At 40.2% G+C, this 25,171-nt stretch overlaps 1 protein-coding gene across 6 annotated transcripts in view; it reads left to right on the top strand.

Moving 5' to 3' along the window:
* The window catches only part of ATF1 (activating transcription factor 1), a 72,375-nt gene that overhangs the window by 5,559 nt on the left and 41,645 nt on the right, over positions 1 to 25,171 (top strand). For 5 of the 6 annotated variants that reach the window (XM_028532384.2, XM_028532383.2, XM_028532387.2 and 2 more), the window contains exon 2: positions 3,894 to 3,992. The exons of the other annotated variant lie outside the window; for it this stretch is intronic. In XM_028532384.2, coding sequence (XP_028388185.1) covers positions 3,900 to 3,992 — 93 coding nt within the window. In that variant the 5' untranslated portion in view covers positions 3,894 to 3,899. The remainder of the gene's footprint in view (positions 1 to 3,893; positions 3,993 to 25,171) is intronic. 6 annotated transcript variants of the gene reach the window in all.

Raw genomic sequence — 25,171 nt, 5'->3', positions numbered from 1 at the left:
AATCACTGGGCAGAACATTATGTAGCCGTTAATGTATGTATTTATTTTCTGCAGAAAAGCTTTATCGTTTCCACTTGGTCCAGTGCATGGGAGAGGGCTCCAGGGTAGTTAAAAGGCTGTGTGGTGGTTTCAGGGAGAGGCTCAGGCAGAAGCCAGACACCAGGGGGATGCAGTGGGACCCCTCAAAGACCTCTGGGCTCCAAAGACCCCTGGTTATGCTTGAAGGTGAGTCTTTCAAAGAGGTGCTTACCCAGCCCAGCCTAGGGGCCAGCCAGCCTGTGGAGGTTAGCCAGGTGGTCTAACTTTGTTAATTTAAAACCTAGAAAATATTTGTGTTAAATGGGAAACATGGGACAAAATGTGAGGATACAAAATTGTATGTGCAGTATGTTTGTGACTTTTTAAAAGTTGTGGAAAGAGAAGACAAAATAAGTAGATAATATTATAATTAAAATTCTGTTAACCTTTTTTCCTTGTTATATATTTTCCATGTTAGAAAAAAAAAAGGCTAGTGACATATTTAAAGGAAAACAATTAAGAAAACTTTTATTTTTGAGGTGATTTTGTACCTTTTTCTCAATGACTAAAAACAATAGCTTCAGTCTAGATGTTAATGAATTTCTGTTTTGTGATCCCCCCCCAAAAAAAAGGAAGAAGAAAAAATGTGCAGGCTTAAATTTCACAGTTATTATGTCATTGATACCAAGAGGCAAGTGCCTAGGTTTTTTCTCTCCCTCTGTCTCTTTTAAAAAATGTAAAATTGTGGTAAAACATACATAACATAAAATTTACACCTTGACTGGTGTGGCTCAGTTGGTTGGGCATCGTCACGCAAAGTGAAAGGCCCCAGGTTCGATTTCCAGTTAGGGCATGGGCTTGGGTTGTGGGTTTGGTCGTTTTACAGGTTTGACTACTCTGTAAGTGACATCATATAGTATTTGTCTTTTTGTGATTGGCTTATTTCACTTAGCTTAATGTCCCCAAGGTTCATTCATGCTATAGCATATGACACGTCACAATTTCCTTCCTATTTAAGGCTGAATAACATCCCATTGTATGCATATATCACATTTTAAAAATCTATTGGGGTGACATTGGTTAGTAAGATTATATAGGCTTCAAGTGTACATTTCTGTGATACACAATCTGTGTATTGCATTGTGTGTCCACCACCCAGAGTCAGATCATCTTTCATCACCACGTATTTGGCCCATTTGATGCTCTGTACTCCTCCAGCTCCCTTCCCCCTGGTAACCACCACACTGTTGTCTCTGAGTTTCAGTTTTATGTCCTACATATGAGTGAAATCATACGGTTCTTGACTTTTTCTGACTTATTTCACTTAACATAATATTATCACGATCCATCCACATTGTCATAAATGGCAGTATTTTATCTTTTCTTGTGGCTGAGTAGTATTCCATTGTATATACATGCCACATCTTCTTTATTCAGTCCTCTGTCAGAGGACACTTCCATTGTTTCCAGGTCTCGGCCACCATGAATAGTGCTGCAGCGAATATAGGGGTACATACATCTTTGCGAATAAATGTTTTCAAATTTTTCAGGTAGATACCGAGAAGAAGGATTGCTGGGTCATCTGTTAACTCTATTCCTAATTTTTTGAGGAACCTTTATACTGTTTTCCTTGGGCTGTACCAATTTACATTCCCACCAGCAATAAGTGAGGGTTCCTTTTTCTCCACAACCTAACACTTGTTGTTATTAATACTTGTCTTGTTGGTAATAGCCATTCTAACAGGTGTAAGGTGGTATCTCGTAGCTTTGATTTGCATTTCCTTAATAGCTAGTGAAGTTGAGCATCCTTTTATATATCTATTGGCCATTTGTATGTCTTCTGGGGAGAAACATCTGTTCAGGTCCTCTACCCTTTTTTTAATTGGATTGTTTGTTTGGTGTTGAATTATATAGGTTCTTTATATATTTTGTATATTAACCCCTAGTCGGAGCTGCTGTCCTCAGATATCTTCTCCCATTCAGTTGGTTGCCTTTTCGTTTTGTTGGCAGTTTCTGTTGCTGTGCAGAAGCTTTTTAGTCTGACATAGTCCCATCAATTTATTTTTGTCTTTACTTCCCTTCCCTTTGGGGTCAAATCCCTAAAATCTTCTGCAAGACCAAGGTCCATAAATTTAGTATTTTTGTTCTCTTCTAGTTAATTTATTGTTTCAGATCTTTTATTTAGGTCTTTTATTCATTTGAATTAAGTTTTTTGTACCTGGGGACAAAATGTAGTCTAGTTTTACCCTTTTGCATGTATGTAGCTTTCCAATTTTCCCAGAACCGTTTATTGAAGAGGCTTTCTTTCCTTCACACATTTTGCTTATTCGTTTGTCCATCAAGGAACATTTGAGTTGCTACCACCTTTTGGTTATTGTGAATAATGCTACTCTCACATGGTGCACAAATGTCTCTCTGAGTTTTTTGGATATAAATCCAGAAGTGGGATTGTTGGGTCAAATAGTAATTCTACCTTTCATTTTTTGAGGAACCACCATGCTGTTTTCCATGGTGGCTGCACCTGTTATGTTCCCACTATGGTGCACCAGTGTTCCAGTTTCTCCACATCATCAGTAACACATATTTTCATTTATGTTTGTTTTGTATTAGCCGTCCTAGTGGATGTGAGGCGATATTCCATTGTAGTTTTTTGACTTGTCATTTCCCTAATGTTAGCGATGTTAAGAACTTTTCACATATTTGCTGGCTAGCCTTCTCTTTAGTTTTTAATTATGTCTTTGCACATAACCACAGAAACCTTAAATTCTACCCATTTTTTTAACCAGTCTCTTTCTGAAAGTTCTCTTCCATTTGACATTCTGTCTTGCATAACCCATTTATTCTTATTCTTACCCAGCTTACATATCCCTCCGTTGATTATCTAGACCATCTAGATTTTTTTAGAACCTTTTTGGGCATAATTTTTATTTATTTATGTAGTTAGTTAGTTCAACTTTTACTCAATAAATTCTCTATATAAAACTGTATGTGCAATTAGAAACTATTTCCCAGACCAGAGGAAGGAATGCTGTGTCCATGGAATGGGAAGACTCTCATACTTCTTGAGCGGCGTAACATTTGAAAATTTAGTCCCAATAATTGACTTACATATGTGCCATTTATTAATTTCAACATATTCACGTGGATCAAAATTCAAAATATTTAAAAGACTATATGAGCAGAAGTCTTTTCTACCTCTGTACTACAGCTACCAATTCTCTCTCTCTCTCTCTCTCTCTCTCTCTCTCTTTTTTAATGAGAGAATGTTTATTTAACAAGTCACAGAGGTAACAAAAAAATGAGCCGTGAAAGAAGTGAGCCAGTGGGGCTATGTGGGCTCAGGAAACAAATTACAGAGGCAAAAGGAGGACCTTGGAGCATAGGGAAAGTAAGCAAAGGTATGTGCCTGAGGGAAGAAAAAAGCACAGGCATGTTCCAGAGAGAGAGAGCTGTGTCCAGATTCCCTTGAATGGAGACAACCAAGTTATCAATTTTTACACAACTACGTAGTGTACTATAGATATTCTGCAGCACTTTTTATTTACCACTTTTACCATTTTATAGTTAGAGTGCTACACACGTGCTGGACACAGTGGTGGCAACACACTGAGTCTGGTTAAGTGGAATTCAGCCTTATAGTACAGAAAAGCTTTATCGTGTTCCTCCGAAATGGCATGCGTGTGTTGGGGGAGTGTGAGAGGCAGTGAGCCCTGTTTTCTCTTGCCCATTGATATTTCTCTCCCTACCTCTCTCCCTCCCTTCCCTTCTCTCTAAAAAATAAATAAAATCTTTTTTTAAAAATGAAAAAGAAATGTCTTCAGATTTCTTGAAAATGATTAGAAAGCATCTTTTAATTGATTTTTTTTCCCTTACAGTTGATTATGGAAGATTCCCATAAGAGTAACACTTCAGACACAGCACCGCAGCCTGCTTCAACAGTTCAGGGAGCCCATATTTCTCACATTGCTCAACAGGTAAGGCAAGGACCAGCCCGGATATTGAGCCATTTAGGAATACTGTATATGCAGATTAGTCGGATGTTTCAGATCTCTAATTACTAATGTTTAAAAAAGAACCAAGCCAAAAAAACAAAAGTTGAAATACATGGAAAGTAGATTTTATTTAAATGTCTTATCAATAGCATTCAGTTTTCTTTTATACAAAGTATATTTAATGTCAATTTAATATCTATGTACTTCTCAAAAACTTGGGAGAAGTAGATTTTATTTTATGTGGCACATCATTATTTAGATTATTTTCACCTGATTTTGTTTCTACATAAGAAAAATGAAAAAGTATTTGACTTATTGCACTAGTTGAAACAGACTAATAGTTTCAGAAGGTAAATAATTTTTTTTCTTTTTTCATTATATTTTATTGATTGTGCTATAACAGTTGTCCCAATTTTTCCCTCTTTACCCAGCACCCCCTATTCCCTCAGGCAATCCCCACACCATGTTCATGTCCATGAGTCGTGTGTAAAAAGAAGTTCTTTGGCTTCTTCATTTCTTATACTGTACTGTACATCCCCATGGCTATTCTGTAACTACCTATTTGTAATTCTTAATCCCCTCACCTCTTTGCCCATTCCCCCACACCCCCCTCCCATCTGGCAACCATCAAAACGATCTCCATATCCATGATTTTATCTCTGTTCTTCTTATTTGCTTAGTTTGCTTTTTTAGATTCAGTTATTGGCAGGTACGGATTTATTGCCATTTTATTGTTCATAGTTTTGATCTTTTCTTAAATAAGTCCCTGTAACATTTCATACAATAATGATTTGGTGATGATGAACTCCTTGTAGTTTTTTCTTGCCTGGGAAGCTCTTTATCTGCCCTTTGATTCTAAATGATAGCTTTGCTGGGTAAAGCAATCTTGGCTTAGGTCTCTGCTTTTCATGACTTTGAATATTTCTTGCCAGTCCCTTCTAGCCTGCAAAGTTTCTTTTGAGAAATCACCTAATGGTCTTACGGGAACTCCCCTACAGGTAACTAACTTCTACTCTCTTGCTGCTTTTAAGGTTTCTCTCTTTATCTTTAACCTTTGGCATTTTAATTATGCTATGTCTTAGAGTGGGCCTCTTTGCATCCATCTTGTTTGGAACTCTCTGTGCTTCCTGAACTTGCATGTCTATTTCCTTCACCAAATTAGGGAATTTTCCTTTCATTATCTTTTCAAGTAGATACCCAGTTTCTTGCTCTTGTTCTTCTCTTTCTGACACCCATATGGTGCGAATGTTGGAATGCTTGAAGTCCCAGAAGCTGCTTGTACTCTCCTTGTTTTTGGATTTTGTTTTTGTTTTTTGGATTCTTGTTTCTTCTAGTTGCTCTGATTGGTGGTTTTTTGCTTCCATACGTTGCATATCATTGATTTGATTCTTGGCTTCATCTACTTTACTGTTGTTTCCTTGTAGATTGTTCTTTATTTAAATCAGTGTAACATTCATTTCTGACTGGATCCTTTTTATTCTGCTGAGGTCCTCACTAAGTTTTCTGAATATCCTTCTAAGCAGTGTTTGGAACTCTGCATCTGATAGATTGCTTATCTCCATTTTGTTCAGTTCTTTTTCTGGAGTTATGATTTGTTCTTTCATTTGGACCATGTTTCTATCTCCTTATTTTGGCAACCTCCCTCTGTTTGTTTCAATGTGATATGTAGAGGTGCTATGACTCTGTGTCTTGGTAGTGTGGACTAATATAGTAGGTGTCCTTAGGGCCCAGTGGCAAAGCCTTCCCTATTACCCAAGCTGGATACTTGAGGTATACCTTCTGTGCGAGCTGAGTACAGCCTCCTCTTGTAGTTGAGCCTTGGTTGCTGTTGGCAGGTCAGTGGGAGGGATTTACCCAAGCCAGTCAGCTGTAAGGACTGGCTGTGACCACTGACCACCTATCTCTACCCTCCATGGAAGATCAGCTGTGCTGGAGCAGGGTGGTGGTGTGCCAACATAGTCTGTAGCTGTCCACTGGGTACACAGGCTCAGGGGTTTCCCAGATGGTGCAGGCCAAGGTCATCCCCAAACTGTGTTCTGCTCAGGGCCACCCTGCATGAGCTATAAAGCAATCTGCCAAAGGCTGCTACTTGTGCCGGACATGGAGATTCCCAGGTGAAGCCAGGCTGTGATTGTAGGCTGGCTGCTACTAATGCCAGGTCTAGGGCCACTTGAAAAGAGGTTTGAGGGTTAGGGGCTCCCTGAGGCTGGCCGTTGATTGTTTTGAGAGTCCTTAGGAAGTTGTGGAAATTGAGCCAAGACCAGCCATTCATATGAAAAAGTCAGCTTGGGTGGGCCCTTAAGTTGAATGGGGCAGATCTCCAGGGTGGGATAAACAGTGTTAGCCAGGCTGATGGAGTCTCAGATATGGCACCCTGCCTGCCATCTCTGTGGCTCTGTGAGAGAGGGTTCAGAAAAGGGACAATGACCTTTGTCCACCTTTCTGTCTTGGAGAAAGCTGTCCCCCAGCTCTCACCCTGATGTCAACAATTCAGTTCCTCCCTGTATGCCACTGGTACCTTTTCAAGCTGCTACCCCAGTGTTAGAACTCAGAGGGAGTGAGTCTGAGTAAGTTCATGTGTGGGTTCTTTAACAGGAATTGCTTGGGACTCCAGAAATTTCTTCCACTGATTCAGTCCTGCTGCTTTTTGCAGCCAGAAGTTAAAGGGACTTATCTTCCTGGCACTGGGGCCCTGGGCTAGGAAGCCTGGTGTCAGGCTGGGATTCCGAGCTCCCATGATATCCCTCCTAAATTTTTATGCACCATATGTTGGTATGGGACCAGCCTGTTCTACATCTCCTCCCCTCCTGCCTGTCTGGATGGATGTGGTTTCTTTAATTCTGTAGTTGTCAGACTTGCTTTCAACTCCATTTCTGACAGTACTGAGTAATGGCTGTTCTATAGTTTAAAACAGTTTAGTTGTAATTTTGATGTGGTTGTGTGAGGTGACAAGCCGTGCCTGTGCTGCCATCTTAACCAGAAGTCCTCAGGAGGTAAATTTCAGTTCAGTAGATTTTGTGGATATACAGAAAATGTTGTTGTTGAACTGGAAAATAGGCATATTTATTAGAGGATTTAAATTAACAGGCATGCATATTGAGAAACACGATATTTTTTAAATTTCAAATTATCTGACCCATGCACCTGACCCAATTTAAGGAAAATAACTGACAGGATTTGTTGCCAGTGGTAAGATATAAACTTTCAAGCAAAAGTAGAATTTTGGAAAACTTATTCACCATTATAAACTTGACAGTTTCCCAGAAATTACAGATTTTTAATTATAAAATTATGTTACAAAGTCACTTATGGGTATAAGATCTATTCCAGGTGCAAGACTGACCAGTGGATTTTAACATTAACAGAATATTAACACAAAGTTCAGATTGTACATTGTAAACAAATTTTAAGAGACTATAAACGGTTGAGTATTGATGTGGTATCAAAGAAGAATATCCACAATTATCTGAAAAGACTATTAAAACACTGCTCCTCAACTAAAACAACATATGGCAACATATTTAATGTAGAAGCAATAAAAGAATTTAGCCATTTTCCATTAACTCAAACATTAAGGAGATTTGCAAAGATGTAAAACAGTGCTATTTCTCTCACAAATTTTGGCAGGGAAATTTAGTTATATTAATGAAAATATGTTATTTATGCTAACTTCTGATGGATTTATGGTTATTTTAAAAGAAACTATTAAATATTTTTTAAATTTCTGTTTTAATTTTAAATGTGAGTATTAGTAGAAAAAATTCACATAAATAAAAGTTCTTTGAGGTCATCAGTAATTATTGAGAGTGTAAAAGGCCCTTGAGACCAAAAAGTTTGAGAGCTAAGAACCTAAAGGGTCACTTCTTTAAGCTTGATGCATCCTTCTCTGTTATTTAGCTATATCTGTAAAGAATGACAGTATCATTTTCAGATGGTACTGGAAAAATAATGATAGAGTCTTTCAGTTGCCTTTCTTTTATTAGAATCCTTCAAAGAAATGTTTCAGTTTAGTTAGCTTAGTTATGTATCTTATTTTTGTTACATGTGAATGTTTTCCAAGTTTCCTCAGAAGTGTATTTACACTATTAGAATAAGTAACTTCTATAAATAACTGTACAATGATTTTTAAAAATAATGTCACTGCCTGTATCCAAAATATCCTTATGGTTTAACTATAAAGCTCTAAATTTGCTATGAAAGCATTGTCTAATATCTAACCATATTTATTCAGTCATTCAGTTTAAGCTGGGGATGCAGCAGTGAACAAAAGTCTTAGCTCTCATGGAACTTAATTCTGGCCTTGGGGAGAGAGGCCATACAACAGATAATAATGGGCAGGATGTGTGCGGAGACTAGTAAAGCAGGGTAGGAAGCATAGGGAGTTATTGGTGGGGGCAGTGGGACTTGCCTTTTTATATAAGGTAGTCAGAGAAGTCCTGTCTGTGGAAACACCTGTACGATTGCATGGACCAACACTGTAAAAGTCTGAGACTGACAGGTGCTTGGCATAGTTAAGGAATAGCAAGAAAGCCAATGTGGTACAAGAAGGAAGAATGAGGAGAGAGCCACACAAGATGTGGCAGAGAGGGGGGTGAAAAGGGAGAATGCCTGATAATGTAGATCTTACATGCTACTGTGAGATTTTTGGTTTGTTTTCTCCTCTGAAAGCTGTCTTATAAAGGAGACCAACCATAAAGTGATAAATGTTACAATGTGTTATGCATGCAGTGCTATGAAAGCACGGAACTTCTTCAGGGAGGACTTCACAGAGGAGGTGACATTCGAGGTGTACCTCCAAGGGTGTGTCTACAACCCACTTGTGGAAATCTCACACAGGACCTTCTGAGCTGCATTCAGTTAACATAAATATGTTTCCAGTTGACACATGAAGCTTTTTTAGAAACCTGTGTAAGATTTTTGGTTTTTAGTCTGGGCAAGATGGGGAACTTTTGGAGTGTTTTGAGTAAAAACATTGGTTGGCTGATATTTTAACAAGCTCACCCTGGCTGCTTTGTGGAGTGGAAGCAGGAAAACCATTTGGGAGGCAGTTCAGTGAAGTGCCTGCGAAACAGTAGTGACTGGGACCAGTGTGGTAGCAGTGGTGGTGCTGAGATCAGCTTAGAGTCTCCATGTAATCTGGTTGTAAAGCCAGCAGTGTTTGCTTTTGGATTTGATGTGAGTTTTAGAGGAAAAAAGGAGTCAAGATTGACTATACAGTTCTTGGTGTGAGTACAGTTTGTGGTGTGGGAATGGAGTTGCCATTTATTGAGATGGACAGCACTGGAACATGTTTTTCTTTTCTTTTTGAGACGTTGACAATTAGGGGGTTGGCTTGTAAAGTTTGTGATACTATCTGTATTAGTTTTCTGTGTGGAACACAAATTACTGCACACTTAGTGGCTTGAAACACAGATTTATTATCTCACAGTTTCCGTGGAGTCAGCCATGTCTTAGCTGGATTTTCTGCCTCTGAGTTTCACCAAGCTACAGTCAAGGTGGCTAGGGCTAGGGTCTTATCGGGAGGCTAGACTGAAGAGCACTCTATTTCTGAGTTCACTCAGATTGTCGGTAGAATTCCTTTTGTTGAAGTTGTAGGACTGGAGGCACAATTTTTTTCATTGGCTGTTGGCTGGAGGCCACCATGAATTCAGAGACTGCCTTCAGTCTGCTGCCATGTGGCCCATCTGCCAGCAGTTCACATCAGGGCAGCCTGCTTCCGAAAGTCCAAAAGAGTGAGAATGAGTCTGCTAGCAGACAGAGTCTTGCAGTATAACATAATCAAGGGAAGGATATTCCCTTCCTTTGCCATAAAACAACATAATCACAGAAATGACATCCCATCATTTTTGCCTTATTGTTTTTTTTAAGTATATTTTATTCATTATTCTATTACAGTTGTCCCAATTTTTCTCCCTTTGCCCCCCTCCAGCAGGTACCACCTTCCCTCCAGCATACCCCCCTTTAGTTCATGTCCATGGGTTGTACATATAACTTCTCTGGCTTTATTTCCTATTCTATTCTTAACCTCCTCCTGTCTTTTTTGTACCTACCAATTATGCTTCTTATTCCCTGTACTTTTACCACATTCTCCCCTCTCGGACTCCCCATTGATAACTCTCCATGTGATCTCCATTTCTGTTCCTATTCCAGTTGTTTGCTTAATTTGTTTTTGTCTTTGCTTTTTAGGTTCAGTTGTTCATACTAGTGAATTTTTTGTCATTTTACTGTTCCTAGTTTTGATCTTCTTTTTCTTAAGATAAGTCTCTTTAGCATTTCATAATAAGGGCTTGGTGATGATGAACTCCTTTAACTTGACCTTTATCTGAGGAGCACTTTATCTGCCCTTCCATTCTGAATGATAGCTTTGCTGGATAGAGTAATCTTGGATGGAGGTCCTTGCCTTTCATGACTTCGAATACTTCTTTCCAGCCCCTTGTCTATAAGGGGTTTTTTTGAGAAATCAGCTGATAGTCTTACGGGAACTCCTTGTAGGTAACTGTCTCCTTTTCTCTTGTTGCATTTAAGACTCTCTCCTTCTCTTTGATCTTGGGTAACTTAATTATGATGTGTCCTGATGTGTTCCTCCTTAATTCCAACTTCATTGGGACTCTCTGAGCTTCATGGAGTTGCATATTTCCTTCACCAGATAGGGGAAGTTTTCCTTCATTATTTTTTCAAAAAACTTTTCAATTTCTTGCTCTTCATCTTTTCCATCTGGCATCCTTACGATTCAGATGTTGGAATGTTTAAAGTTGTCCCAGAGGCTCCTAAACCTCTCCTTATTTTTTTGAATTCTTGTTTCTTCATTCTGTTCCGTTTGAATATTTATTTCTTCCTTCTGTTCTAAATCATTGATTTGAATCCCAGTTTCCTTCCCTTCACTGTTGGTTTTCTGTATATTTTTCTTTATTTCACTTTGTATAGCCTTCACTTCTTCCTTTATTTTGCATCTGTACACAATCATTTCCTTTTATTCTTTTTTTAAATTACTTTATTGATGTTCAGTTAGTTATCTGCATTTCCCCCCACCACTCCCTCCCACCCCAGCCAAACCCACCTCCCTCCCTTGCTTCCACGCTCCCCCTTGGTTTTGTCCAGGTGTCCTTTATAGTAGTTCCTGAAAACCCTTCCCCCTACCATACTCTCCCCCCTCCCCTCCCCTCCGCCTATTGTTAGATCGTTCTTAATTTCAATGTCTCTAGTTATATTTTATTTGCTTTTTTTCTTTTGTTGATTACGTTGCAGTTAAAGGTGAGATCACATGATGTTTGTCCCTCACCGCCTGGCTTATTTCACTTAGCATAATGCTCTCCAGTTCCATCCGTGCTGTCACAAAGGGTAGGAGCTCCTTCTTTCTTTATGCTGCATAGAATTCCATTGTGTAAATGTACCATAGTTTTTTGATCCACTTATTTACTGATGAGCACTTAGGTTGCTTCCAGCACTTGGCTATTGTAAATTGTGCTACTATGAATATTGGGGTATAGAGGGAAGGATTGGTATTTCAAGGCTCTTAGGGTATAATCCCAGCTGTGGAATTGCCAGGTCAAAAAGCAGTTCCATTTTTAGTTTTCTGAGGAAATTTCATACTGTTTTCCACAGTGGCTGTACCAGTCTACATCCCCACCAACAGTGAACTAGGGTTCCCTTTTCTCCGCATCCTCTCTAACACTTGTTTGTTGATTTGTTATTATAGCTATTCAGACCAGTGTGAAGTGGTATCTCATTGTGGCTTTAATTTGCATCTCTTTGATGGCTAGTGATGCTGAGCATCTTTTCCTATGTCTCTGGGCCCTCTGTATGTCCTCCTTGGAGAAGTATCTGTTCAAGTCTTTTGCCCATTTTTTAATTGGGTTTTTTTTTTTCCCATCATCTTGGAGTGAAGTCTGTATACAGTCACTTCTGTGAGTATCCTGATTACCAGTGTTTTGAGCTCTGTATCTGATAGGTTGGCTATCTCCTCATCACTTTGGTTTTATTTATTTTTTTATTTTTTTAAAGATAAATGTTTTTTGTACTTCTTAAAAGATTTATTTATTTATTTATTTTTAGAGAAAAGAGAAGGGAGGGAGAAGGAGAGGGGGAGAAACATCAATGTGTGGTTGCCTCTCACACACCCACAACTGGGTACCTGGCCCACAACCCAGCCATGTATCCTGCCTGGAAATTGAACACATAACCCTTTGGTTCACAGTCCTGCACTCAGTCCACTAAGCCACACCAGCCAGGGCTCATCTCTTAGTTGTTTTTCTGGAATTTTGATCTGTTCTTTAATTTGGGCCATATTTCTTTGTTTTGGTGCACCTGTTACATTGTAAAGGGCAGAGACTTAAGTATTCTCCAGGGTGGGGCAACCCACTTCACTGCATTGTGATGCTGTATGTGGGGGAGGGGTCAGAGAGGAAACAATGCCACTTGCTTGGCTCATATCCCACCTTCAGTTACCTCTCCATGCTACCCACAAGTGAACTGGGCTCCTTCTGTTGCTGATTCCCAGGTGGATGGGTTTGTGTACATTTTAGGACCCTGTGGGTCCCTCCAACAAACTCTCCTGTGAGACTGGGAGTTTCTTGAGCTGCTGCAATCCCCACAGGATTTTACAGCCAGAGGTTTTCAGGCTTCATTTCCCTACACTGAAACCCTGAGTTGTGGGGTCTGTCTTGCTCTGCAGTTATTCCTCCTGGTTTATGCACATGAGAATGTGGGACCACCCAGTCTGCCAGCTCTTCTTGTGTCCTTTTCTCCCCAGCTGCCCTTCTCCATCCCTTCTACCAGTCTGGATGTATGTTTCTTCTTTAACTCTTTGGTTGTCGGACTTCCATACAGTTTGTTTTTCTGGCAGTTCTGGTTGTTTTTTGTTTTTAAATTGGTGATTGTCCTTCTTTTGGTCGTGCAGGGAAGCAAAGCATATTTACCTATGTCTCTGTCTTGGCTGGAAGTCCCATCTTTGCCCTATTCTATTGGTTAGAAACAAGTCACAGGTTCCTCCCACAACTCTGTATAACTCAGGGGGCGAGTGTTATACAGAGACATGAACACTAAAAGGTAGGGATTATGGAGGCCAACTTAGACATACAAGTATATTTGTTCAATTGACAGTTGGATAGATAAGGACTGGCGTCTAGGAGATAGGTCCAGACTAGAAATGTAAATTTAGGAGTTGTGGATATATAGGTGGCATTCAAACTCATGGAGGTGATTTCCGGCTTTTACTTAGGATGTAGAAAGAAACAGTATTGAACGCACCCTAAAATAAGCTGTAATGTAGAAAATCATAATTTCTCTCAACCCATCAGAGGTGGGATTTGGGCATGGTTTACCTGTAGCAGAGGATAGGAAGAAGAAAGGGCTTCCTTCTACAGAAGGAAAGAAGAATTCAGTTATATTTTTAATGAATTGCTAAAGTCTAAGTGTAGGCTAGCATGATATTAGAACCCTTGGGAACTGCAGGCACAAGGGTAGGTAACACCCACTTGTAGCTTTTCTTCAAGTGAAACCAGAAAAATCGACATTCATGCTGCCTATTACTACCAGAACCAATAAGTAGAGACAAGGATTGAATCTTTATGGGTGCTTGATTCAAATGCTGGGGATCTGAGAAGACGGCAGGTTATGTACCCTCAAAAACCATCTTAACACCTCATCTCAAGCTTACCTTTTTATAGGGAGAAGGAAAGGGTAGGTGAGGGGTTTGGGAAATGGTTAATCAGATAAGATTTGCAGTCCTGCAGCCATTTTCCTAGTATTTCCTTATCTGCTGATCAGCAGTTCTTTAGCTGAGCCCCTCCCTGGAACACAGTGGCTCACATTATCCTGGGGCACAAAGGTTAAATTGTGGACCTCCTGGAGTCATCTAAGTCTTGCATTGCAGTTCCAGGAACAACAGTTTTTCATATGCATTAATCACTTAAGCCTATCAACTATGACTGAAACTAAAATTTTCAACTCTGGAGTTCCCCTATCACAAGGATTTTCAGCAGTTGCTCTTGAGAAAGATTGGTAGAAGCAAAGGAGACCAGGGGGAGCTTTATTACCTGGTACAGGCCTGCCTGGACCCTTTTTCCATATGGAAAACAGCTTTAAGCTACTGGGGGAAAGAAGTAAATCCCATTTTCCATTGTGGCTGGCACATGTGAAAAGAAAAGAAAACTTATAAACTCTGAGGGAAGGGCAAGAAACTGTATTAGGTTCAGATCATTAATTTGCCTATTCCTGAGAGAAAGCCCCACCCACTGAGACCCAGATATGTATGGCATGAACCTGGGTTCAGAATAACAGAGCACCTTTCCCCTGCTAGTGACTAAATCAACAGCACTTTACCCATGGGGAGGGAAAAGAGCATGGAGAGAGCCTCTGGGGCAGGTGTACAGAGAAAGCCTAAAGCTAAGGGTAGAATAAGAACATTGAGAAAACTCTCTGGCAAACCAGCACCCACTCTAAGCGGTAGGTAGGTCACAGTAGAGGAATTTGAAGCTGATACTACACATAATCATTCATAACAGGAAAATGCAAACCCAGCCTCAATTTCTGAATAGATTGACCCCATCCCTGCCTTCTCCCACCCACCTCCCAAAAGCTAGTAGAAGAGCCCTGGTGGGATTGTTCGGTTGGTTGTAGTATCGTTCCATGCACCAGTTGGTTGCAGGTTTGATCCCTGATCAGGGCACATACCTAGGTTGTGGTTTCAATCCTCAGCCATGGCATGTCTGGGAGGTATCCAGTGTTTCTCACATCAGTGTTTCTCTTCCTCTCTCTCTCCCACCCCCTTCCTCTCTAAGGTCAACAAAGGTATCCTTGGGTGAGGATTAAAAAAATAGCTAGTAGAAGAGGGGTGCCCATTTTCAGGCATGAATACTATTTCTTTATACTGTCTTACAGCTATATCCACCATTCATACAAAAATTATGAAACGTGCAAAAATAAAAATAACCACTGTCAAAAAAAATCAATAAATTGAGTATAACCCAATTGTTAAAACTATCAGAGAATGAGTTTAAAATAACAATGAATAACATATTAAAGGCTCTAGTGGGAAAGATGGACAACATATATGAGCAGGTAGTGAATTTCATCAGAGGAATGGACTCCATATGAAAGAGTCTCATGGAAATGCCAGAAATAAAAATTATGACATAAAGGGAATATGTTTGGGGGCTTATTAGTAGACTTGACACATACGCAGAAAGAACTGGTGAACATGAAGATAGGTCAACAGAAATTCATCCAAACTTTAAAAAAAGTGGGGAGAAAAACAACAGAGCATCCCAGAGCTGTGGGACAATATATATTTAACATAAGTGTAAGTGAGGTCATGGGACTGGGTGAGGTGACTACAGTCAGAGAGAAGGTCCGTGGATTTCACTCTGGGGCTCTCCAGACTTGAGGTTGGGGAGATTACATGGGCATGATCAGTGAGGTAAGAGAAATTGGGATATTGGAAATTAAGAATAAGGTGATGATCAGTTGTGTAAAATGCTACCGGTAGGTCAACTGAGGAGTAAAAATTACCTGTTACATAGTCGATCCTCATTATTCAAGGATTCTGTGTTTGCAGATTTGCCTACTTGATAAAATTATTTGTAACCCTAAAATCAGTACTCAAAGTACTTTTGTGGTCATTAGTGGAGATACACTGAGTGGTGAAAATTTTAAAGCACTTCTCATATGCCTTCCTAGCTGAAGTCGAAAAGACAGTGCTCTGTCTTATTTTAGCTCTCATTCTGTAAACAATTCCTTGTGTGGACTTCCGGTCAAGATGGAGGCATGTATAGACACGCTTTACCTCATTGCACAACCATAGAAAGAATTACAGCTAGATCTCAAAACAAATAACATCTAGAACTGTCAGAAAATTGAGCCATATGGGAATCTGACAACCAAGCATTTAAAGAGCCACATTCATCCAGACAGGTAGAAGGAGTGGAGTCACAGGGACGGGTGGAGGGGTGGCAGAACAATGGTCCCACATTCATGTATGGTGGGTAAAAATCAGGAGGGATACTTTGGGAGCAAGCAATCCCAGGCCAGACTACACAGCCCAAGGTTTCAGTGCCAGGAAGATAAATCCCTATAACTTCTGGCTGTAAAAACCAGTGGTGGTTGGGGTGGTGGAAGAAACTCCCAGATTTTCAGGAGACTCTACTTAAAGGGCTGCATGACTTAGGACATGTGCAAACCTACCCACTCTGGGATTCACCACCAAGACAACAGCTGGAAGGGGACCAGTTGCATATGGGAAGTGGGTGAAGTGACTGGAAATGGAGCATGTGCTGGGAAAACCTCCAGAAGCAAGGCAGCAGCATGGCCCCTCTCTGAGATCTCCCCCCATCCCCCACAGAGTCACAAAGCAGTAAAGTGGGTTGTCCCACCCTGGCAATTACCTTAGGCTCTGCCCCCACACAGTTTACAGGTGAGTTTTCTACAATAGGCTAAGACCCGGAGAGTCAGAGTAGCTCTACCTAAAACACAGAAACACAGGGAGTCTGCCAAATTGAGGAGACAAAGAAATATGGTCCAAATGAAAGAACAGAAAAAAAACCCAGAAAAAGAACTGAATGAAACAGAGATAACCAACCTATCAGAGGCAGTGTACAAAACACTGGTCATCAGGATGCTCAGAGAACTCACTGAGTGCGGCAACAAAATAAAAAAGACCAAGGAAGAAATGAAGGTTACACTAAGTGAAAAAAAATCTATAGAGAACCAACAGTGGAAGGGGTGAAGCTGGGATTCAAATCAACGATTTGGAACATGAGGAAGAAATAAGTATTCAACCAGAACAGTAAGAAGAAACAAGATTTCAAAAAAAATGAAGTAATGTAAGAAGCCTCTGAGACATCTCCAAACGTACCAACATCCAGATCATTTGGGGTGCTAGAAGGAGAAGAGGAAGAGCAAAAACTGAAATCTTATTTGAAAGAATAATGAAAGAAAACTTCCCTAATTTGGTGAAGGAAATAGCCATAAAAGTCCAGGGAGCACAGAGAGTCCCAAACAAGTTGGACCCAAAGAAGACCACACCAAGACACATCATAATTAAAATGCCAAAGGTTAAAGATAAGAGAGAATCTTAAAAGCAGAGAGTTACCTACAAAGGAGTTCCCACAAGACTGTCAGTTGATTTCTCAAAAAAAAAAAACTTTGCAGGCTAGAAGGAACTAGCAAGAAATATTCAGAATGATGAAAAGCAAGGATCTACAACCTAGATTATTCTGTCTAGCAAAGCTACCATTCAGAATGGAAGGGCAGATAAAGTGCTTCCCAGACAAGGTAAAGCTAAAGGAGTTCATCATCACCAAACCATTATTACATGAAACGTTAAAGGGACTTATTTAAGAAAAAGAAGATCAAAACTATGTACATTAAAATGGCAACAAATTCACAACTGTCAACAGCTGAATCTAAAAAATAAAGGAAGCAAACAACCAGAACAGGAACAGAATCATAGATATGGAGATCATTTGGAGGGAATAGGGGGAAAGGTGCAGGGATTAAGAAGCACAATTGGTAGCTACAAAATACACAGGGAGGTTAAGAATAGTATAGGAAATGGAGAAGCCAAAGAACTTATATGCACAGCCCCGTGACATGAACTAAGTGGGGGAGGAATTGCTGGAGGGAAGGTGGTACCAGTGGAGGAGGGCAAAGGGAGAAAAATTGGGACAACTGTAATAGCATAATTAATAAGCGATACTTAAAAAAACATTTTTGTGTGCTAGTTAGTGTCTGATTTTTGCATTTTTGTGCTTTTTGTTGGTGATTTTGCTGTTTAAAATAGCCTGAAAGCATAGCTCTGAAGTGTTGTCTAAGTGCAAGTGCACTGTGCTGACCTTACAGAGAAAATACTTATGTTAAGATGTTTCATTCAGGCATGAGCTGTAGTGCTGTTAACCATGAGTTCACTGCTAATGAACTAACAATGTATGTATATAAGGTTTCTTTAAACAGAAACACACATAAAACAAGGTTATATGTTGACCAATTGATGAAAATGTGCCCAGAGGTTTCGAGGAACCTTACCTTCTATTTTCCCTGGGAGCAGTGGTTCAGAATTTGTCAGTTCAGTGTACAAGGTGACTTTACAGAACAAAACTACCACACATAACAAGAATGGACTCTATCTGGCAACATGGAGTTAATTGAAAACTTTGACAGGCTATTTTAATGTGAGTGGGGATAAAAATCTAATTGGATCCAAGAGAGCATAAAGAGAGAGGGGAGAAAATGCGTAGGCAAAGTCATTGCGCACAATATGGATAGACAACTCCTTCCAGGAGTTTTGCTGCAAAATGGAGCTAAAAAGTGAAATTGCTGGAGAGGGTTATAGATTATGGAAGTTTTCTTTTTATTAGTACTTTTTAAGATGGGAGGAATTAACAGCCTGTTTGTATACCAATGGGAATGATAAAGGGGAGAAATTTGATGATACTGGGGAGAAAGGACAGTCCTGTGATGATGTCTGTGAGGAGGGAAAGAGATGAAAATTAGTCTACAATAGAATTTATTTTATGTGAGTACAAGTACATCAGAATAAGAAGGTAAATACAGATTAGGCAGGTAGATTTGAGATGATATATACCCTAAAGTTTAGTTTTGATAATGTCTTTGTTTTTCAGTAAAATGAAATGCTTTGAGAAGATAGGGAGGAAGGATAAAATTATCTGCTAAGGCAGCAGGACACATAAGTGGTCGACTTGAGATTACTGATCATGGATTTAAAGATTTTATTTATTATAGACAGAAGGGAGGAAGAAAGAGAGAGAGAAACACCAACATGTGAGAGAAACATTGACTGGTTGCCTCATGCTCCCAACTGGGGACCTGGCCTGCAACCGAGGCAGTTGCCCTCACCCAGAATCAAACTGGTGACTTTTCAGTTTGCAGGCCGACGATCAATCCACTGAGCCTCTCCAGCCAGGGCTGATGGTGGATTTAAAGTGAGATTATTAAGCTAAATTGTGTGTTTTTCTTCAGTCAGATTCAGGTAATGTATTTGCATAGCAGTTACAGGCATAGAGTAATAGAGGAGGTGAGTTAATGGGGTTGTTTAGTCAAAGGACTGCAGAGAAGCAAGAAAATACAAGGACATTAGAGATGTGAGATATAATGCTGGACCTTGAAATTTAAGCTGTATAAGAAAGGAAGTGGTGACTTGCTAGGGTCAAGAGCAGGAAAGATAGTAAGCTAAATGGATAGTAAGCTATAGGTTCTTAGGGAGTCCAAGAATTCTTGAGAGTCCTATTAGAGGTAGTGAGTTGGAAGTAAGTGGTACTCAGAGAGAGGGATACTTGAATTTGAGATTATAGAGGGTTGTGTTTATTAGTAATAATGAGGTTTAAGTAAGTGGTTCTCAACTGGAGTGGTATTGCTCCCCAACTGAGATGTCGAGAAATTTGTGGGGGTGCGTTGCCATTGGCATTTAATGGTCAGAGGCTAGAGATACTTGATGTTTTGCCTTAGCAGGATTAGCACATTGGAAGAATTGTTTCTAAACAGACATTTCCCAACCTTTAGAAACCCAGTATAAAGTATGACACTGGGAGTGGATGGCTGAGGAGAGTGGAAGACAGGGCTCTGGAGGAGAGGAATCAAAAACAGGCTTGGGCATGGAAGGGTACTGGATGTTGCATATTAAGATCCCCACAAATTGTATCAGTAGTATTGGAGAGAATACAGTGACTAACGTATTCAGGTCTTAAAGAAATAAGGACACATGACCACTACATGGACATCCTGCTGTTGTGAGTCTCAAAGATTGGAGTTTTATGGAAGGAAGTTTTCTGAATGGACAGTTACCTGAAAGTAGCAATTAAAAGCCAAGGAAACACCCACGCTATCTGTCCAGTCATTGTAGAGAAGTGCAGGAGAGAGCTATAGGGAAGGCAGTGCTCTTCAGCAGAGAGCTGAGGTTTAATTAAGGCTGGAAGGTAAAGGGGGGGAACTGAATACTTGCTAAATTTCATTTAATTACAAAGCATATGTAGATTGAGAGGCAGTGTTGCTTTGTGGAAAGGACAATGGATGCAGTCTGGCCTGGTCTGAATCCTGGTTTTGTCACTTAGTAACTCTGGAACACTAACTGTCACTTAACTTACTTGGACTTCACGTTCATCAACTGAAAGTTAAGGGCATGTAACTTGGCGAACTCATAAGGTCTTTTCCAGCTCATAACTTTCAGTGATTCTCATGCTGTAAAGAAATTTGTATACTTTAATCATGTGTGATTGGGGAAAATTATAGTAACAGCTAACATTTATTGAGTGTCCATGGTGTGCTAGGTGCATTTCTAAGCATTTTACACGTTTTTAATGTCTTCAAACCTCATGTCAACCTGCCCACCTTCCTTTTATAACTCCTGTTTTAGAAGTCACACAACCAGTTGGGCTAGAGACATGGTTTGAATTCCATCAGTTTGACTTCTGTCACAGTTTGGGTTTCCCAGGAAGCAGACTATGAGAGGGAGACTGACATGCAGGTTTATTAAGGAGTCCTCGTGAGATAACTACGTTTGGAGGGGAGAGAAAGAAAGAGAAGGAAGAAGGATTCAGTGGAGGGAGAATTTGCACTGTGATTCAGTCTCAATGGACAGAGAGCTTTGAAGCTGAAATAATTCTTAAGAATTGGGAAAAGGGAGCAGCCAGGCATTTGTATCACTGTGGGGCACTTGTAATTGGATCTCAGGAAGGGAGTGTGTGCAACCTCGAGCAAGGTGACTCACCAGTCCCAAAGAGAACTGAAAACTGAACAGTGGCTGTCCTGCAGCTGCTGGGGAATAAGTCCGACTAGTAAAGGGGATGTGGGAGTGTCTAGGACAGCACCGGAGTCTGCAATCACCATAGTCCTTTACTGTCTCCAGGAAGAGGACGAGGATAAATGAGGTTGGTTGAGGAAATTACAGGTACACTTGGCTCCAAAACACTTTTATAACAAATTGATCTTCATTCCATTGATATTTTTGACATGAGAATTTAACCCAAGGTTTGTCCGAGGGTATGCTGAGAATGTGTGTACGGGCAACAGAGCTTTTGGTATCCTTTCTTACCTGGAGATTCTCCATCTAATGTCTTTGACGTTCTTGGTCATCTGGGTTTTACTTTTCAGTAAAGACAGATCCTCCTGTAGAGTCTGTTAGAAATCTAGGTGAATTTATTTGGATGTTTGCAGCGGGATGGTATGGGGGAGTAGAAGAACGATTTTTCCTTATTTGCGTAACAGGGTCTTTCATAGAACCAGAACTTTTAAATTTTGATTAGGTCCAATTTTTCAATTTTTCTTTTTATGGATTTTTGGTATCTCAGAATTCTTTGTCTTGTCCTAAATTTCAGAGATTTTTTTTCCCTTAAAAGTTTTGTGGTTTTATATTTTACATTTAAATCCATGGTTCTTTTAAAGTTTACTATTGTTTGGATTTCAGGTGGTTTTGTCTCTGTTTTTGCCTGTGAATATACAACTACTACAGCGCCTTTGTTGAAAAGAGTACCCTTTCTCCTCCACTGAATTGCTCTAGCACCTTTGTCAGGAATCAGTTGGGGGTGTGTGTGTGTGTGTGTGTGTGTGTGTGTGTCTGGTCATGGGTTCTTTCTTGTGTTCCACTGATCTGTATGTCGGTCTTGGTTACTGTGTACAGTCAGCCTTCTCAGACAGTGTTTTACTTTCTGATTGTTTCCAAACTAACTTCAAAACAATAACAATGTATTGATTGTTACAGCCTATGTAAAATTGAAATATATGACAAGAATGATACATGAGATAGGAAGAATGAATTGGTAATATATAATGCCAAGGCCCTTTTACTGCACATGAAATGGTGTGATTTTATTTGAAAATGAATTAATATAATTTAATATTGTATGTTGCCTAGCGTAAACAATAAGAAAATTTTTAACAGAGGTATAAACAATATGTTACATGCAGAAATAAAATGACATCATAAAATATGCTCAATCAATATCAGAGTACAGAATAAAAGGAAACAGAACAATATAAATCTTCACATAAAAAACAACTAGCAAAATGGTAGTTTTTATTTTTAAAAAATTTTTAAAGAGTTTATTTATTTGTTTTTAGACAGAAAGGAAGGGAGGGAGAGAAACATCAATGTGTGGTTGCCTCTTGCATGCCTCCTACTGGGCACCTGGCCTGAAACTTGGGCATGTGCCCTGACTAGAAATTAAATTGGCAACCCTTTGGTTCACAGGCTCACTCTCAATCCACTGAGCCACACCAGCCAGGGCAAGATGGTGGTTTATAATCCAAATATATCAATAATCAGTTTAAATGTGAATGGTCTAAATATACTAATTAAAAAACAAAAATTGTCAGATTGGATAAGGAACAATTTTTTTCTTTATGTAGTCTGCAAAAATGTACTTTCCTTTTTTTATTATATTTTATTGATTATGCTGTTAAAGTTATCCCAATTTTCCCCCTTTGCCCCCCTCCAACAAGCACCCCCCACTACCCGCATTCCCTCAGGCAATTCCCACACCATGTTCTACACATGAGTCATGTGTAGAAAGAAGTTCTTCAGCTTCTTCATTTCCTATACTGTACTTTACATCCCCATGACTATTCTGTAACTACCTATTTGTACTTCTTAATCCCCTCACCTCTTCACCCATTCCCCCAGACCTCTCTCCCATCTGGCAGCCATCAAAACAATCTCCACATCCATGATTCTGTCTCTGTTGTTCTTGTTTGCTTAGTTTGTTTTTTAGATTCAGTTGTTGACAGGTATTTATTGCCGTTTCATTGTTCATAGTTTTGATCTTCTTTTTCTTAAATCCCTTTAACATTCCATACAATAATGATTTGGTGATGATGAACTCCTTCAGTATTTTCTTGTCTGGAAAGCTCTTTATCTGCCCTTTGATTCTAAATGATAGCTTTGCTGGGTAGAGCAGTCTTGGCTGTAGCTCCCTGCTTTTCATCACTTTGAATGTTTCTTGCTGTTCCCTTCTAGCCTGCAAAGTTTCTTCTGAGAAACCAGCTGACAGTCTTATGGGAACTCCCCTGCAGGTAACTAACTGCTTTTCTCTTGCTGCTTTTAAGAATCCCTTTATCTTTAACCTTTGGCATTTTAATTATGCTATGTCTTAGAGTGGGCCTCTTTGCATCCATCTTGTGTGGGACTCTGTGCTCCCTGGACTTGCATGTCTATTTCCTTCACCAAATTAGGGGAGTTTCCTTTTATTATTTTTTCATACAGATTTCCAACTTCTTGCTCTTTCTCTTCTCCTTCTGGCAGCCACATGGTGCCAATGTTGGAATGCTTGAAGTTGTACCAGACTCTGCTTATACTATCCTTGGGGGAGAGGGGGGAGATTGGATTCTTTTTTCTTCTTCTTGTTGTCCTGATTGGTGGTTTTTTGCTTCCTTATGTTGCATATCATTGATTTGATTCTAGGCTTCATCCACTCTGTTTTTTCCCCATAAATTGTACTTTATTTCGATTAGTGTATCCTTCATTTCTGATTGGATCTTTTTTATGCTGCTGAGGTCCTCACTAAGTTCCCTGGGCATCCTTCTAAGCAGTGTTTTGAATTCTACATCTGATAGATTGCTTATTCCATGTCAGTTAGCTTTTTTTCTGGAGTTTTGATCTGCTCTTTCATTTGGGCCATGTTTCTTTGTCTCCTCATTGGGCAGCCTCCCTGTGTTTGTTTCTATGTATTAGGTAGAGCTGCTGTGACTCCTGTCGTGGTCGAGTGGCCTAATGTAGTAGGTGTCCTATAGGCTCCAAGCTGGGTACTTGAAGTGTGCCCTTGATGTGGGCTGAGTACACCCTCCTCTTGTAGTTGAGCTTTGGTTGCTGTTGGTGGGTCAATGACAGGGATTTACCCAGGCCATTCAGCTGCAAGGATTGACTGTGACCACTGACCACCAACCTCTGCCCTCCATGGAGGATCTGGTTGTGCAGGCTGATGGTGCTCCAGTGTAGTCTGTAGCTGCCTACTGGGTGTACAGGCCCTGGGGTTTCCCAGGTAGTATAGGACAAGGTCATCCCCCACCTGTGTTCTGCCCAGGGCCACCCTGCCTGATCTATAGAGCAATCTGCTAATGGCTGCCACTTGTGCTGGGCTTGGAGATTCCCAGGCAAAGCCAAGCTATGAATCCATGTTGGCCGCTGCTAATACTAGCCCTGAGGCCACTTAGCAAGAGGTAAGGGTGCTAGGGGCTCCCTGAGGCTGGCTACTGCTTGTTTGAAAGGATTTAGGAAGTGATGAAGTTTGAGCTAAGACCAGCCATTCATGTGCAAAAGCTACTGTTTACAGCTGTAAGTTGGGTGGGACAGAGCCTTAGGGCATTCCATAGCAGGGCCAACAGTGTTAGCCAGGTTGATGGAGTGTCAGATACGCACTCGCACTCGCCTGCTGGCTTTGAGGATCTGCCTGACGTTCTGTCTTGGAGAAAGCTGTCCCCCAGCTCTTGCGGTGATATCAGCCACTTCAGTTCCTCCCTTTATGCCACTGGTACCTTTCTAGCTGCTACCCAGGTGCTGGAAGAGAGTCTGAGTAAGTTCGTGGGTGGGTTCTTTAAGAGGAACTGCTTAGGACCGGAGTAGTTTCTTCCGCCAACTCAATCCCAGCTGGTTTTTGCAGCCAGAAGTTACGGAGATTTATTTTCCTGGCACTGGAACCCTGAGCTGGTGGGCCTGGTGTGGGGCTGGGATTCCTCACTTTTGAAATAGCCCTCCCAAATTTTTATTCATCACACATGTATGTGGGACCCACCCGTTCCACTCTCTGCCCCTCCAACCAGTCTGGATGGGTGTGGTTTCTTTAATTCCATAGTCAGACTTCCATTCAACTCAATTTCCACTAGTTCTGAGTGATGGTTCTATAATTTAGTTGTAATTTTGAGGTGATTGTGTGAGGAAGTAAGCTATGTCTGCCTATGCCACCACCTTGACTAAAAGTCAAAATGTACTTTCAATATAAAGACTTAGATTTAAAAATTGAAGGAATGGAGAAAGATATGCAAAGAATTCGGAGACAGCTAGAGTAGCTGTATTAATTTGGGACAGTGTATCCACTGGTGTCTGGTGTGTTAGAGTCTCCTACTATAACTGTAAGTTATCTCTCTCCCTTTGTGTCTGTCAGTATTTGCTTCATCTTTTTGGCTGTTCCTGTGTTGGTGAATGCATGTTCACAAAGGTTATC

This window comes from Phyllostomus discolor, chromosome 2 (genome assembly GCF_004126475.2).
Source record: "Phyllostomus discolor isolate MPI-MPIP mPhyDis1 chromosome 2, mPhyDis1.pri.v3, whole genome shotgun sequence".
NCBI classification, from domain to species: domain Eukaryota; kingdom Metazoa; phylum Chordata; class Mammalia; order Chiroptera; family Phyllostomidae; genus Phyllostomus; species Phyllostomus discolor.
The sequence above is the reverse complement of the archived record's forward strand: the minus strand, read 5'-3'. Positions and strand labels throughout refer to the sequence as shown.